Here is a 13,818-nt window from a genome sequence, read left to right on the forward strand (position 1 = left end):
AATTTAATGGCGCGTCCTTTATACACGGCTGATGCCCACTCCATATACGTGTCGCTAGTTCAGTGCAGTGCTACGGAAGGCAGAGGCGTGCGGAGGCCTAGCTGAAGCAGCGATCGTTGACGACTTCCAAACGTGTCGCTAGTTCAGTGCAGTGCTACGGAAGGCAGAGGCGTGCGGAGGCCTAGCTGAAGCAGCGATCGTTGACGACTTCCAAACGTGTCGCTAGTTCAGTGCAGTGCTACGGAAGGCAGAGGCGTGCGGAGGCCTAGCTGAAGGAGCGATCGTTGACGACTTCCAAACTTCAGCAGTGCTTGTGTGACGTCAGACTCGCGTGACTTGAAGGAAAATTTAGCTTTAATGACTGGTTTGTTGAGTAAAGAGGCATTTTGTATATTTTTGTTCGACCAACTGAGGGACGCGGTGCACGATCGTTGAGAAAGCGCTCTGCCTGCCTACTCCGATTCGAGGAGGTGCTGCGCAGCTACATCCTCTGGCATGCTGCACGGAACCCGTCACGCTGGGTATAGGGCTCCTTGACGGAACTGCGTCGACTTATCACGGCGCCATGCGTTGTCCCAGTTGGGGATAATTAGTTCCCTGCGCGGAGGCTTTGTGCGCAAAAACGCTGATGCTGCGGAAAGGGCAAGTAAAAAAAAAAAGGGCCAATATGAGAGAAAAGAGGAATGAGGCGGCGAACGACGATGAGTGAAAGCGGACGTAGAAATGGAAAAAGACGACCCTCTTCAAAGGACAGATCCGTGCTCCGTCTGCACCGTGGCTATGATGAAATAACTGTCGTCCGGCCGTCTTTAATGATCCCACAAGTCGTTGAATTGTGCACTCGAAAAGCGCCCAGAAACACGCAAAAAAGCGCAGGAGCACCTGGAGTGTCGTCTCGTAGTATCTGAGTCTTAGCACAGCGGAGACCATTGCAAGAATTTTTTTTTTTTAGAAACACAGACCAGTCTGTGTTGCGCAAAACTTTGCCGGACCCCTCGTGCGCATGCGCAGTGGCAATGTTGGGATCAGGAGGAGCCACTGCGCGTGCGCAGGAGACGTCCGGTAAACCGGTCCACGCCTACCCTAGTACCTCTCCGCTATGCTAAAAGCCTCTGCTAATGCGTCTCCGAGGTGTAGCGCACACTATTGACACAGGACAAGTGCTTGTCCTGTTTCTTTCTTGGCCTTTTCGCTGGGCCAGTTGATGAACAATGATCGTTCACCAACTGGCCCTATAGTCCGCCGTTAAGAATGCCATATATGAGCAGCACAATTTGTCTAGGGCGCGCCGTCGTTTGGAATTCAAGATTGCTCTGTTCGAGTGGCGACTTATGCGCCATGCTGTGGGCGATAGCACAGTCCCTGGTTGTGGTGGCATTATGAAAGAGCTGTGTGACACTGCGCCGTTTTCCGATATTTGTCATGGCTGTCACAGACAACGCAAGACAACAAGGACCGTTACGACTCAGCACTTTTTTCTCTTGTTCCGTTTTTCAACTGAATCTGTGGCGTACCACCTAGGCCGCCTCCTTAGTATGTTTTCCCGCTTTCAAGAATATGTGACGTAAGCTCGCACGTGGGGACCGCGGTTCGAAGTTGACTGAGATAGCCACGTCAGCACCTACAGTACCAAGCGTTGGCGCCGTTCTTGCTGCCTCAGAAGGCGCACGAGTCGACTAGTGTGCGTGTGCGTGCGCGCGCGCGCGCGCGCGCGCGTGTGTGTGTGTGTGTGTGTGTGTGTGTGTGTGTGTGTGTGTGTGTGTGTGTGTGTGTGTGTGTGTGTGTGTGTGTGTGTGTGTGTGCTGTTGTGACCACCACGTGGCGGTGTCGTCGCAGGTCGCGCTGCATCCCCATTAGCGGAGAACTGCGTCGCCACATGACCGCAACAAGCGAACGCAGAAATTAGGAGACACCCGCGGTCTGCCCATACTTCGAATGGTTGCTAAAAATGGCTCCCGCCCCCCAGCTGCCAGACATGCTTATTACGGGGCGAGCCAGTGTCCCGCTGCTGTCCTGTCGCGCTGGCCGGACACTCATTGGCCGTTTCCCAATACCTGGGAGGTATATACACACCGCGTCCCTGCGGCTCGGTTTGACGAGTTACGCGCATTAGGCATCGATTTTCATTACGCGGACGTCGCGCCGCTCATGTTCGAGTCGGTAATGACAACACGCGCCCTGCTTCTCTGTCCGAGAGACAAAAAACGACACATAAAAAGGCGGACAAAATTCACGGCGCGGCGCACGCATACAAGGGAACACTTTCGTCCCTGAAAACTAGCCCGCGGATAGCAACAAAGCTGCCTCGAAGAAAGTGCGCCGAGAGGCGACCGTTTCAGCAAATGGCCTCGCAGAGTCGTTCCGTTCTGTGTCCCCGTGGTGGTAATTTCGAAAGCTTTCCACAGATGTCGCCGAAACATGCAAGCGAGCGTTGTCCGGGGGCGGATTCATGGGCTACTCGGGGGGTGATCCCATTTTAACGTGTGTCTGTTGGAGTTTTTTCATCGAAAAAAAAAAATTGGATTTAGCATGGTTTTCCGCCTCTAAGTTCTTCGCCTCTAATGAACCCTTCACCTCTAGTAATTCCGCCCCTGGCGCTCTCTGTGTGGAAACCTAGGGAAAACATTAGAGCCTCGAATGTTGTGTGTGAAGCATTGCGTTTCGTCCGCGCACGTGTCGCGTCTGCGGGCGAGTTGATGCAAGCCGAGTGGCTCTCCGGCGAGCCGATGTTTGTTCTACGCGATGGCTCAACCGCCGGCGCTTTGTCGCGACGTTCTCATTCCAACAGGTTGACGATGGAAAGCTACGCACTCCCGGAGGCCGTTTGACGCAATGATGACAAACTCTGCTCTTTCTGTACGCGTGGGATCATTCCCAACTGCGATATTCGCTGCTGCCCGCAGAAAACACGCCACTCGAATGCGTGGAAGCGCCCGCCGCGTGGCGGCGCTGCATGCGGAGAGTAGTGGAGTCTGGACTTCATAATAAGGTCTCTAGCGCGCACCGCGCACAAAACCGGGCGAAGGCACGGACGGCGCCGAAGAATGGAACCAAATAAACTGCTCCCAGCCGGACTACAAAGGCTAGAAAGGCGTCCTTCCCCCGTGCGTGTCCTTACTTCGCTTCGAACTCGGCGACGCGGAAGCGCACAAAGGTCGACTGCGGCCAAAGCGACGCCGCAGTTCATACTCGGTGCCGTGGGGCTCCGGCAGGGAACTCTGCGGTTCAGAGGCTCTGCTTTCATTTTTTTTCTGCTGGTTTCCCGCTGTTCTAGACGGGGAAGGAGGGAATGAGAGAGGGAGAAGGAGATAGAGCGAAAGCGAGCAAACTTTCTATCCATTCTGCAGCCTGCTTTTTTTGCGCGTTTAGTGCATTTCTTCCCGAGTGCCTAGAATCCGTGCTTCTTGCCGTACCTCTTCGACTACAATGAACCGTAGGAAGCTGGCAGTTGTCACCCTTTCGGAAGGCAAGGTAGAGGGGAGGGGATAGAAGCAGCGGCCCCTCCGCTGCTGTCCGACGTAGCAGGGCGGGAGGTTTGCAGTTTTGGACTGCAGATTCTAAACTATTTCCACAATGGCAGATCGCGTCCTTGCAGCGTGTGTTTGCCGGAGCCAGGCAAACACAAACGGCCGCCTGTCTGCCCGGCGAACCGACCGCCAGGCGGCGTCCATTCAGGCACGGCGTCCGCTATACACAGAATAATACACGGCGCAGAAATTCGAAGAAAAAGCGACGCAAGTCGGCGGAAGTGGCCGCTTCACAAAAGCAGCGCGCGGGGCGTGGTATAAGGGGAGTGCACAATCCGCTTCAAATCGCCGCCCGAATGCGTCTTGACTTGCGTGCGCTGGGGCGGCCGCGCTTCGGCCTGCCCTGCTGATTCTTGGCTCTGCTGCTGCTGCGGCGGCGGCGTTCTAGCTACACAACGACGCCAGCGACAGCTCTCCCGGCCGGGCAATCGGGTGGGCTCCAAGCGAGCGTTCGTTCTTTTGGCCAGCGGGGAACTGCCCCCCCCCCCCCCCCACCCCCCCCCCCCCCCCCTCCCGCCCGAGAATAGCAAAACGATGAGGTCCTTAGTGGAGCCGGCGGAAAGGCTACGCATAATAGAGGCGCCCCTCGGCGGACAACGACGCACTGTGGGCGCACGCTGTGAGGGCGCCGCTGTCGTTTCTCGGGATGCGGGGGGTGGGGGGGGTAGGAACATAAGTTTGCTTTCAAAAACGTGCGCCCGCCTGCGGCGCAGCGGCAGATATTAAACCTCTGCGACAGAGCGCGAAAGATGAGAACAAGAGTGAAACGATCGTCGGAGCGAAAAACACGACGTCGAGGAGAAGTGCTCTAAACGTCGCTCTTGTTCGCGACGAGCCGCGTGCGACGGAGATTGCCCTGTGTATGTGGAGGTAGGGGAGGCGGCACCCACCTGCTCGAGTGGACATGAAGTGGGATTAAATGAAGTGTCCGCACGGACGATGATGTTGACGGCGGAGCCGCGAAGCGCGACTTGACGAAGCGTGGTTCCGAGTGGAGGCGGCGGCTATGTTAGTGAATGCGCCCGTTTAACTGGGAGATGTAGTGGTTAATAAACGAGAGTGGCTGGCTTTGAACGAAGTACGCCTGCTGCTTGCTTTGGCAGGGAGCAGTGCTGTGTATAGTTCTTGCGGATTTTTTTTTTTTTTCCGGGACCTGATTCAGTCAGGAACGATAGGGAGATGTATCGATGTCGGTGTAGCCCGCCTGTGCTACGCCATCTTAAGTTGTCACACTTGTAATTAACCATTTAAGTGGCAACACGTGACACCCCCTTCCAGTTATTAGTATAAGTAAAAAGTGATTATCTGGTTCTTTCTTTATATGTTGACATATGTGTCTGGCAGCAAAAGATGCATTTATTGCCGAGAAAATTGGATTCAGAAATCTTCCCGCCACTCGATTTACACTTGTGACGTCATTACCGAAGAGGACGGGTTGCCACCGTTTTGAAGTGAATGGCGCTGTAGCGTATAGCCTCTGGGATCCCCGTCGCAAAATCGGTGTCGACGCTGGGAGTTTGCTTGGGAAATCGGCCGGTGATGGGGATACCTGTATTTCATATTTTGATCTTTTCGAGCTTATAATGCTCAGTTTTGGATGAGAGTGGTCTCTCTGTGATTGTAACGCGTTATTCTATAGATGCAGGCCAACTTCTATTTCTCCTCAGTGTCCCTGGCTCGCAAGAGTTAAGCCCACTGTGCCAACAGGTCTTCCTGACGTTTATGGCTTGCAAGAAATTCAGCTACACAAACCGAACAAAACTTCGTTCTGTACACGAGGATCCCCACCTGGACTATTACATCTGATTTTCAGTTTTCGCACCGAGTGAGTGGACTAAGATGTCTTTTTTTTGTTCTTTATCTTTTACAGCTAGACGAGTTATTCTACTTAGGACCCTTATCATCAGATTACAACATGACGCAAGTTTTAGAATTCAGGTAAGTTCCTCCTCTGTCTTAAAGCTTGCAACCGCATGGATTCGACATTATTAGGTCGATATATTTGCAACCGAACCTACTGTGCACGCTGTTTATCTTTAATCTCTCGTGTAATCTCCATGTGAGCTTACGTTTTGTGTTTAGATATCCTGATATACGTGACACAAGTGTAATCTACAACCAAGAACCGCTCGATAAAATGCAAAGGATATATTCAGTCTATGGTGCTTAATTATACTGGCAGCTAAGCTGCGGCTTCAACTCGTGTAATGCATGCACTTTCCTGCTCAGTCTATAGTCCCGTTGTTTACGTCACGATTCTTCCTCTCAACACGTTTCTTTTGTTCTTTTTTTTTCTGTCACTAAACAGCGCCGTCGACGACCGCATCGGCGTCAGCTGCAGAATCGTCCTCAACCAGCCGCTCTCAAACGCGGCACACCACGTGGGCCTCGCGTTCATCCAGGTCCTCGAGCAGGGCCACGGCATCCTGCCCGCTGGGAACCTGCACGTCGACATACGCTCCTTGCACTTTACGAGTGAGCATTCCACATTCTTGCTGGTGGTGCACCGTTCAGTAACGAGGTGCAGCGTCAAACTGTGATTCCTCGCAAAAGCCAGACTTGGCCCTTCACGCGATATTATATGCTTTGCGTCGGTGATATCCCGCTCGATGGGAACGGTTTGTAAAAGGGACTGAAGCTTAGTGCTAGCTCACCAATGTTGGTGCTAGGAAAGATAAAGCTGAAGCTAACAGAAAAATATGAGCCCGTGTGAACGAGGAGTTAATCGACCTAGCAAGGCCGAAGCATGCCACTCGCGAAAGGCCCTCATGTTACTGTTGAAGCTGAGCTTTTTGCTTGTTGTTGATCCGCGCAACACACTGCACACTGGCGTCTTGAAGCCTGCCTCTGAGTAGAGGAGTCGAAACCGCAAATAATGGAACTCTGATGACAATATGGTATGCGACTCTCTTCCTCAGATGTCAAGCCTGGTGCAGTTCCTCCTCCTGTCATGGTCACACACGGACCTTCCTACTTTGACGGTAAGCATCTCCGTTGCGCTCCGCCGTATTGTGATCGCCCGATGATATTACTGCGTAGGTTTGTCTCCTAGTGAACCAACCAGACGCATTTTACGCTCATATATGTGGCAAACTTAAGCAAAAAGTTGTCGTCGAACAAGCCTCTCATGCTGTCAAGAGTACTGAGCCGCAATACAGCGTCACCGGCGCAGTCGTTAGGCGAGCGTGGTAGTGCCTCTGTGATGTTCATGGCGACAGCAGGCAGTGATAAAATCCCCCCCCCCCCCCCCCCCCCATTTTACAAGGAAAGAACTGATAAATACCTATGGTATAGCTGTGGGCTGCTCTTGACAGGTAGGCTATAGAGCTAGGCCCAAGGCAGCGAAGGCAAGCGTCCTCCCCACCGCTATCATACACGGACAGTCTATAGACAGTTTATAGAATTTTGTCCGTCTATTGACTCTTATTCAATTGTTCATTTGTCTATTGGACTGCCTATTAAAATTTTGAAATTTGGTCTAGTGAATATATGGCGTTCTGTTGGACAGCACAAGTTCACGGGTTTGATTCCGGCCGCTGCCGCCTCATTTCAACGTATGCGAAAAAAAAAATGACCGGTTAACTATATATACATAGACGTGCCTTGCACGTGACACTAGGGGCGCCATGTTGGTGGAACACGCGGCATAGCTTCCACCAACCTTCCCCTGGGCAGGTGGCGATGTGCGGACTAGAACTATAATCAGATACAACTCAAGAGCGAAGCGGCTTTTCCCCGTCAAAGGACCCCGTTCCAGCCAATGGCGTCGCCGTACTCCTGGTCCACCAGTATGGCGGCCAATGTGAACGTGGTATACGTCGCTGCAAACCGTATCTCAGATTTAGGTGCGCGGTTAAGAACCCCGACGCAGTGGAAATTAATCAGTCGTCCCTCACTGCGGCGCGCATCAGAAGCCTCGGCTGACCGACCGTTGCGTCTCCCCGCAGCGGCCTGGTCCCCGTGGTCTCCCTGGAGCGACTGCACGGGCCACGACGGCCAGTGCAACCCGAACCGGCTACGGTCGCGGCGCCGCGAGTGTCGCTCGCACTACGGCCGCGGTAGCCTGCTGCCCGACAACCTGGCCTGCCTCGAACAGGGCGGCAAGGAGGTCGAGTTCAAGAGCTGCATCTGCCCCACGAGGGCCCCCACCACGACGACGACGAACGCCGAGGCGCCGCAGGACGGCGACCAGGGCTCGGACTCGGAACCCGAGAGCGCGACCGCTCCGCCATCGTCCCCGACGCGCAAGCAGGCGGCGGCGGACACGGCTTCGCAGCCATCGATGCCCGATGACTGTGAGTACGCTCGCCGATTCGGAAATCTTGAATTTCGTAAAGTAATTGATGATGATCTGACTTTGACTTTGGTGTCGTGTGCCCGCTATGACACAAATAAAGGCAATTTATAATAATAATAATTATTATTAGTAATAGCGCGCAAGAACAGCTTGGCAAAGAGAGCCATGGTAAATGTATACATGGTTTGCACAAGGTAATGTTACAGCAGTGGTGCCTGTAAAGGGACAGTGCACAGGGCCTGGTGCATAGGACCAGGAATCAGAGGGTGTGCTAAAACCCTGCACTTCCATCAGTTGCTAGGTGCTATGCAACCTATGAAACATAAACTACAGCTGCGATTTTGCTGCGCTTTGTGCAAAAAAGAAATTGCGCCAGTCGTGTAGTGGCCTGCAACACGGAAGCCGCCCTCGTTTTTCTGTCCCTGCACTTGCACCTCTCACCCCCCCCCCCCCCCCCCATCTTTTGTTTTTACGGTTTTCGATTCATGTCTTCCCTCCCGGCGTGGTTCAGGTGTCCGCCCAGAGTGACACAGTTTCCTTTCCTCTGAACCTCCGTTTGTGCCCCTCAGGGAGGCCGTGCCACCAGTGCCAGCCGGGCGAGATATGCTTCATGAGCGGCCAGGAGACGAAGCCTCATTGCGTGACGCCCAAGGACCCCAGGGACCCCCGAGGCTGCGGCGGCTGGTGCTCGGGGCCCAGTGAGCTCTGCCGACGACTCGACAACGTCACCGTCCACTGCGTCGACGACTCCGGTGAGCGACGCGAGGGCGCTTGCGTCTTACTAGTACTGTGCATGAGCCTCCTGGCACGGTAGCAGGGTACTGTTTAACACACAAATGCCGCGTCTGCCAAGATTTAGCATTTATTAAACAGTGCTCATCGCCCTTCGATCTGAGCTACAGACCGGTATACACTAAATCTCGTGTAAGGGCCGCATCCCCGTTTTGGGCTAATTATTGAGAAAAGAATAGGATTTTTTTTTTAATTCATGTATGAGCCGCACATTCAAAATTCACACCCGAATAAAAAAAAATGTGCGGCCCTTACACGAGTTTATACCATTTCTGTTTGGATGACTTGATAAGAATACTACTCTCACATTTGTGTGGTTTCTGCTAGGCATAACTTGCGCATGCTTAATAATAAAATGCGATGCCAATCAGTTTCGGACTTTTGTGCAGCGTCGTCGTTGTTTCGCGTCTCCGTTAATTATAAACTCTTACGCACTGTATAGGAAACTAGTAGGAAGAGTTAATTGGAAGGCTATGGGAGAGGCCTTTGTCCTGCAGTCAGCGTAGTTATGTGATGCTGATGATGGTGATTTAAACGAGTAGCCTCCTTATATGTATTGAATCACGCGTGCTCTTCACTCGATCCCTGTCCAATTGAACGCGTAAGCAATTATCGCCCTACCCCGACGTCCGTAATAAACGTCATCGCGTCGTCTCTGTTTCAGAGTGCCTCCACGATGAGTGGCGCTGCTCCAACGGACTCTGCATCCCCGAACAACGCCGATGCGATGGACACTTCAACTGCTACGACATGACCGACGAGTACAACTGCGGTGAGTAACCGTGGCGGTCCAGGGTAATGAAACTGTACGCGTTTTAAATCATTAATGCGCCGCCGTTAGCGCAAACATTATCGCGCTGTGCCGTAGAAAGGAGTTACAGCAAGCGGCCTTTCCCACATAGCCTTCTTGAACGCTTTACTTCACCTTTGTCACGGGTGTTATGCAGTGAAGCAAGCTTTTCGGCAAAAAAAAAAATTGTATACGTTCTCCGATTAGATTACTGGAAAGTCCCGGCCAAATGCTCTCCTGGCTGCTGCCAGAATATAGACGCTAACCTGGAATAGGAAACACGTCATTTTCGGCCTCAAGCGCGACGGTGGTGTCGTGCGGCGGCTGATGGAGAATTGCGTATCACTTTCTGTACTCTCGAAAATGGGACATCTGACCAACGAGGGCGTTTGACACGCGGGAAATTAGGAAAGATGCCATTTGCAAAGGCGCAGTCTGCTTGTCGTATGCATTTTCGATTATCAAGTTCCGCTGAGTAATGTTTCCATCTAGTTGCAGGCAATTTCTCTGCTGGATTAAAATTCGTTACAATTTATGTGGTAGCACATGCCTGGTTCTATAGGGAAATAATTTTTAATTTGTAGTGAACAGTTGTCAGCCCCTATAATAAAGCCACCCTTTTCAACCTTTTTTTTTGTTTTGGATGCCGTACAGCTTTCTGGTTGAAAATTCATGGATATATACAGCGATCCAGGGTTAATTGGTCATTCTTTATGAAGAACATTCAGTAAGAGTGCATTTGTTAATGAGGTAGAGAGTAAAACACTTCTGGACGGGCAAATTATGGGTCTTGAGCCTAGCATTTTCTGAGGTATTGTGCTTGCTGTTTTTGTTGCAGAATGTGGAAGTGATGGATTTCACTGCAGCAACAACACTTCTTGTTTGCCACTTGATCGCCGCTGTAATGGATTTGTTGATTGCTGGGATGGAAGCGACGAGGCCAATTGCACAGCTCGTAAGTACAGTTGTAATCTTCTTAATGCACTGCTTTTAGGTGCAATACAATGCATGGGAAAAACTTCTCAAGAGATAGCAAGCTGCCTGAATGCACAACCCAGAGACAGGGACAGGAAAAAGAATCCTTAAAGTCCTTCTTTAGTGCACAGAAAATGAACTGCTACATGATCCTCTGAAGATTCCTTACCCATCATCCTCAGCTTCAGTGTACATTTAATGGGTTTAAAGTGTTCATTCATTTTTCATTACTTAATGGAAGTTTTAATTTGGTTGGGCAATTGAGAATTATAAACCATTAAATCAGACACACATGCTTGGAAGTTCCGACCAGTTTCACCTTGGTCTAGTGGACATCAGCCTGCTTTTAAGTGCCTAATCGACATTTCTACATTTCCATATTAAACATCAGAAAGCAAAACAGGCTCTGTAGCCCTTGCCCACTAGATGCTAAGTGGAAGCTATACTAAAGCTTTTGTTTTTGAGAGTGGTACACTATTTGCTAACTCTAAATGCTTTGCTATTTCTTGTTATCGTATGAACTTTGATGGGCACAAGCAAAGTAACAAAATAGACGAAACAACTTTTTGCATAGCTTACATTTGACCCAGTTGCATGAACATGCCATGCCGATTTTCCTGTTAACTGTGCAAATAATTCCACTCAAGCTGAATAGCAGGGATGGACTGGTAATGTGCTTGCTTGCATGCTGCAGCACATTCGCAATAGGAAGCACGCCACAGTTTTTTGCAGTTTTGGTTCTTTTAGGGCCACCTGGCAGTTAAGAAGTGTTTTTTACGTTATTGGCTTTCACATAACAAGCAATTTTTCATGCAGCAAGCTATTTTCACTGACATTTTTTTCCTCCTCTTTTGCTGCAGTCTGTCCCGCCTCTCAGCACACCTGTAACAGTGGCCAGTGCATACCCATGGACAACTTCTGCGACAGTTACCGCGACTGTGACGACGGATCGGACGAGCCGCCTGGTTGCGATTCGCCCTGCTTGGCGCACCAGCGCCAGTGTCAGAATGGGCGCTGCGTGCCAGGCACCGTGTGGTGCGACGGGTTCGACTCCTGTGGCGACGGCAGCGATGAGGCAGACTGTGCGGGCGCGACCCCCACGCGAGACCGCAGCTCCGTCGTTCCGGTACCCCCGCCCGGCCACGCAGGCCTTCTGCTCGCCAGGCTACCTCCTAGCATGCACAGGAAAGCGCACCCACAGGCGCCAGCCGCCACAAGCCACAGGTGATAGGATGCAGCGATGGACAGTGCGCGAAACCCTGTGCATGGACACTCTATGAACTCATTGTGGGAACAAGGACATGAAGAGGCCTTTGTGGTAGTCCAACATGCGCATGTGTCCCGTGGCTCTGTGTGCTGGTCATATGGTCTCCAAGTGACTCTTCGGCGAGAAAAAGTCACGTTTTTGGCTGTTGTAAGAACTTCTAGCTGAATTGGTAGGCTGCATGTATTTGTGCAGTCTTCTGCAGCTCGAATTTTATGCAGAGCAGCACTTGCCATGGTGCAACAGGATTGGAAAGTGCACTCCGATATTGTTTGACACCTGTAGAACATTTTCCTGGAACCTGGACATACTGGTTTTGGATTGTTGTTTGGTCTGCCCTAACTACCATCTTAAAGGGGCAGTAAGGGACTACTTAGAGCTTTTTTTAAGACTGTTTTGATGGCAAAATGAGGATTCCAAGTTCCTTTTCTTCTCCGTGATGCACAACATTAATGTGCCTACCATTTGGTCCTGTGGCCAGCCATCAGTCAGTCACAATGCTGCATTCCAGTGTACTGCAGAGGTGATGCTGCTCACCGTGTGAATAGACGCAGAGGCACCTGTGTCACGCGTAGACTCACTGTTTCATTCTGTGAAAAGACTGTCTCCGAATGCTGCCTGTGCCCCAAGTGGTCCGCTACAGGAACTCCCAGCTAAACGACAGCAAGCAACCAGGCATCCGCGAGCAGCGCATGTGTCGGACACATTTTGGTACAAGGACACCACACATGGACAAGCAGCAGTTTACAAGACTGCAGCTTTGTCATTGTGGACCGATCTGCATCAACAGGAGCGCCTCATATGAGTAGGCACTTTGTGTGGACACATGTGCGTGTGACTGTGTTTGAACTGTGTACAGCTTTTGGACTAATTATTTAAAAAGATGAGAGACACTTCAATGGCATTATGTACTACCGTGGCTCCTAAGGAGCTGCCTTCAGCAACGGTGTGAGACAAACGGACTTTGTTTGCCACGTTTCGAAGAACCTGCTGCCTGAGTGTATGTAATGCTTGTTCGTAAGACTCTCCAATGTTTACAATTCCTCTAAACAGAGCACAACAAAGCTGGCTTTTCTAAAGCTGGAAGATATCACGAGAACTGATGACTTACATTTCGTTGTCGAAACATTCCACACTTAATTTTGCTTTTCTTTACAAGGCTTAGAAAGGCTTGAGCTAATATGCTGTTAGATCCAATACTTCAGTACAGCAGCTAAATTGTTCTTGCTTAAATAAGCCTAAAATTTTCTCCTGTTCAATGTGGTCACATTATGTGTGCGCAGCTTACCTTAACGTCAAGGCACAGGATAACTTACGCACTGTTCCATCAGCTGCTTCTAGTATGCTAGTCAAGCTTCTTTCAGTGAGCAAAGTTCGATTCACAAGTGTGCTTAGGTCATTTTGTCACAGGTCAGTTTGCAAGTCTCCCATGGCTGCATTTGGTGCTAACGAACCCAGGTTGTTATTATTCAAGCTTATGAAATATCCTTTGAGGTACCTTTGATGCAGAGCACCTGACTGGTGTACCTTGACTTGACGTAATAAATTCCACTGGCTGTTCTAGTAACATTTCAAAAATAGCATGAAATTCATTTTCCCTAAGAGCAATAAACAGTTTCTCAATGGGACACTAAACGTACGTATGCTTGAGCTTTCTGTACCAACACAATGCTTGCCCATGCTGAGCTTGTAAATGTGTAATATATAGCAAATGACCCACTTATAGATCGAAACATTTGCACATGGTTGAAGCCAGTGTCAGATTCTAAAGCACAGTGGCAGGCCTAAAGACGAAGTGTCCGTCCCTTGGTGCCATGTTGCACTGGCAGTTTATGTGTTTGAAGCACGATCACTTACGAGGGAAATGAGTCTCGTTCTCAAATAGTTCACGTTGGAGTTTTAGGGTTTGTAGCAAAAAAGGTTCCTATGCAAGAGTGCTCGAGAAGCTTTTTTTGCCACACACACACATACATACACTTACACAAACGTACAGAGATCACCTGTCCCCAGTTTCAACCCAGAAATTTTTGTTTGTGCAGTGTTGTTATCATGTTGCTGAAGATGATGCTGAGAGAGTTAATTTATTTTTATTGTATCTCCTTATCAGCCACTCTGATGTAATAAATGCTATTATGACTGGAAAAGCAAATGTGTTGGTGCTTATTCATTTCTT

The 13,818-nt window shown here is 50.4% G+C and overlaps 1 protein-coding gene across 7 annotated transcripts in view; it reads left to right on the forward strand.

The window, feature by feature from the left end:
• The window catches only part of LOC144128350 (uncharacterized), a 421,731-nt gene extending 407,937 nt beyond the window's left edge, over positions 1–13,794 (forward strand). For all 7 annotated transcript variants that reach the window (XM_077661689.1, XM_077661691.1, XM_077661690.1 and 4 more), the window contains 8 exons: positions 5,398–5,465; positions 5,836–6,002; positions 6,446–6,508; positions 7,475–7,822; positions 8,394–8,576; positions 9,281–9,388; positions 10,245–10,361; positions 11,242–13,794. In XM_077661689.1, coding sequence (XP_077517815.1) covers positions 5,398–5,465; positions 5,836–6,002; positions 6,446–6,508; positions 7,475–7,822; positions 8,394–8,576; positions 9,281–9,388; positions 10,245–10,361; positions 11,242–11,609 — 1,422 coding nt within the window. In that variant the 3' untranslated portion in view covers positions 11,610–13,794. The remainder of the gene's footprint in view (positions 1–5,397; positions 5,466–5,835; positions 6,003–6,445; positions 6,509–7,474; positions 7,823–8,393; positions 8,577–9,280; positions 9,389–10,244; positions 10,362–11,241) is intronic.
• The last annotated feature ends 24 nt before the right edge of the window (positions 13,795–13,818 follow it).

This window comes from Amblyomma americanum, chromosome 4 (genome assembly GCF_052857255.1).
Source record: "Amblyomma americanum isolate KBUSLIRL-KWMA chromosome 4, ASM5285725v1, whole genome shotgun sequence".
NCBI lineage: Eukaryota > Metazoa > Arthropoda > Arachnida > Ixodida > Ixodidae > Amblyomma > Amblyomma americanum.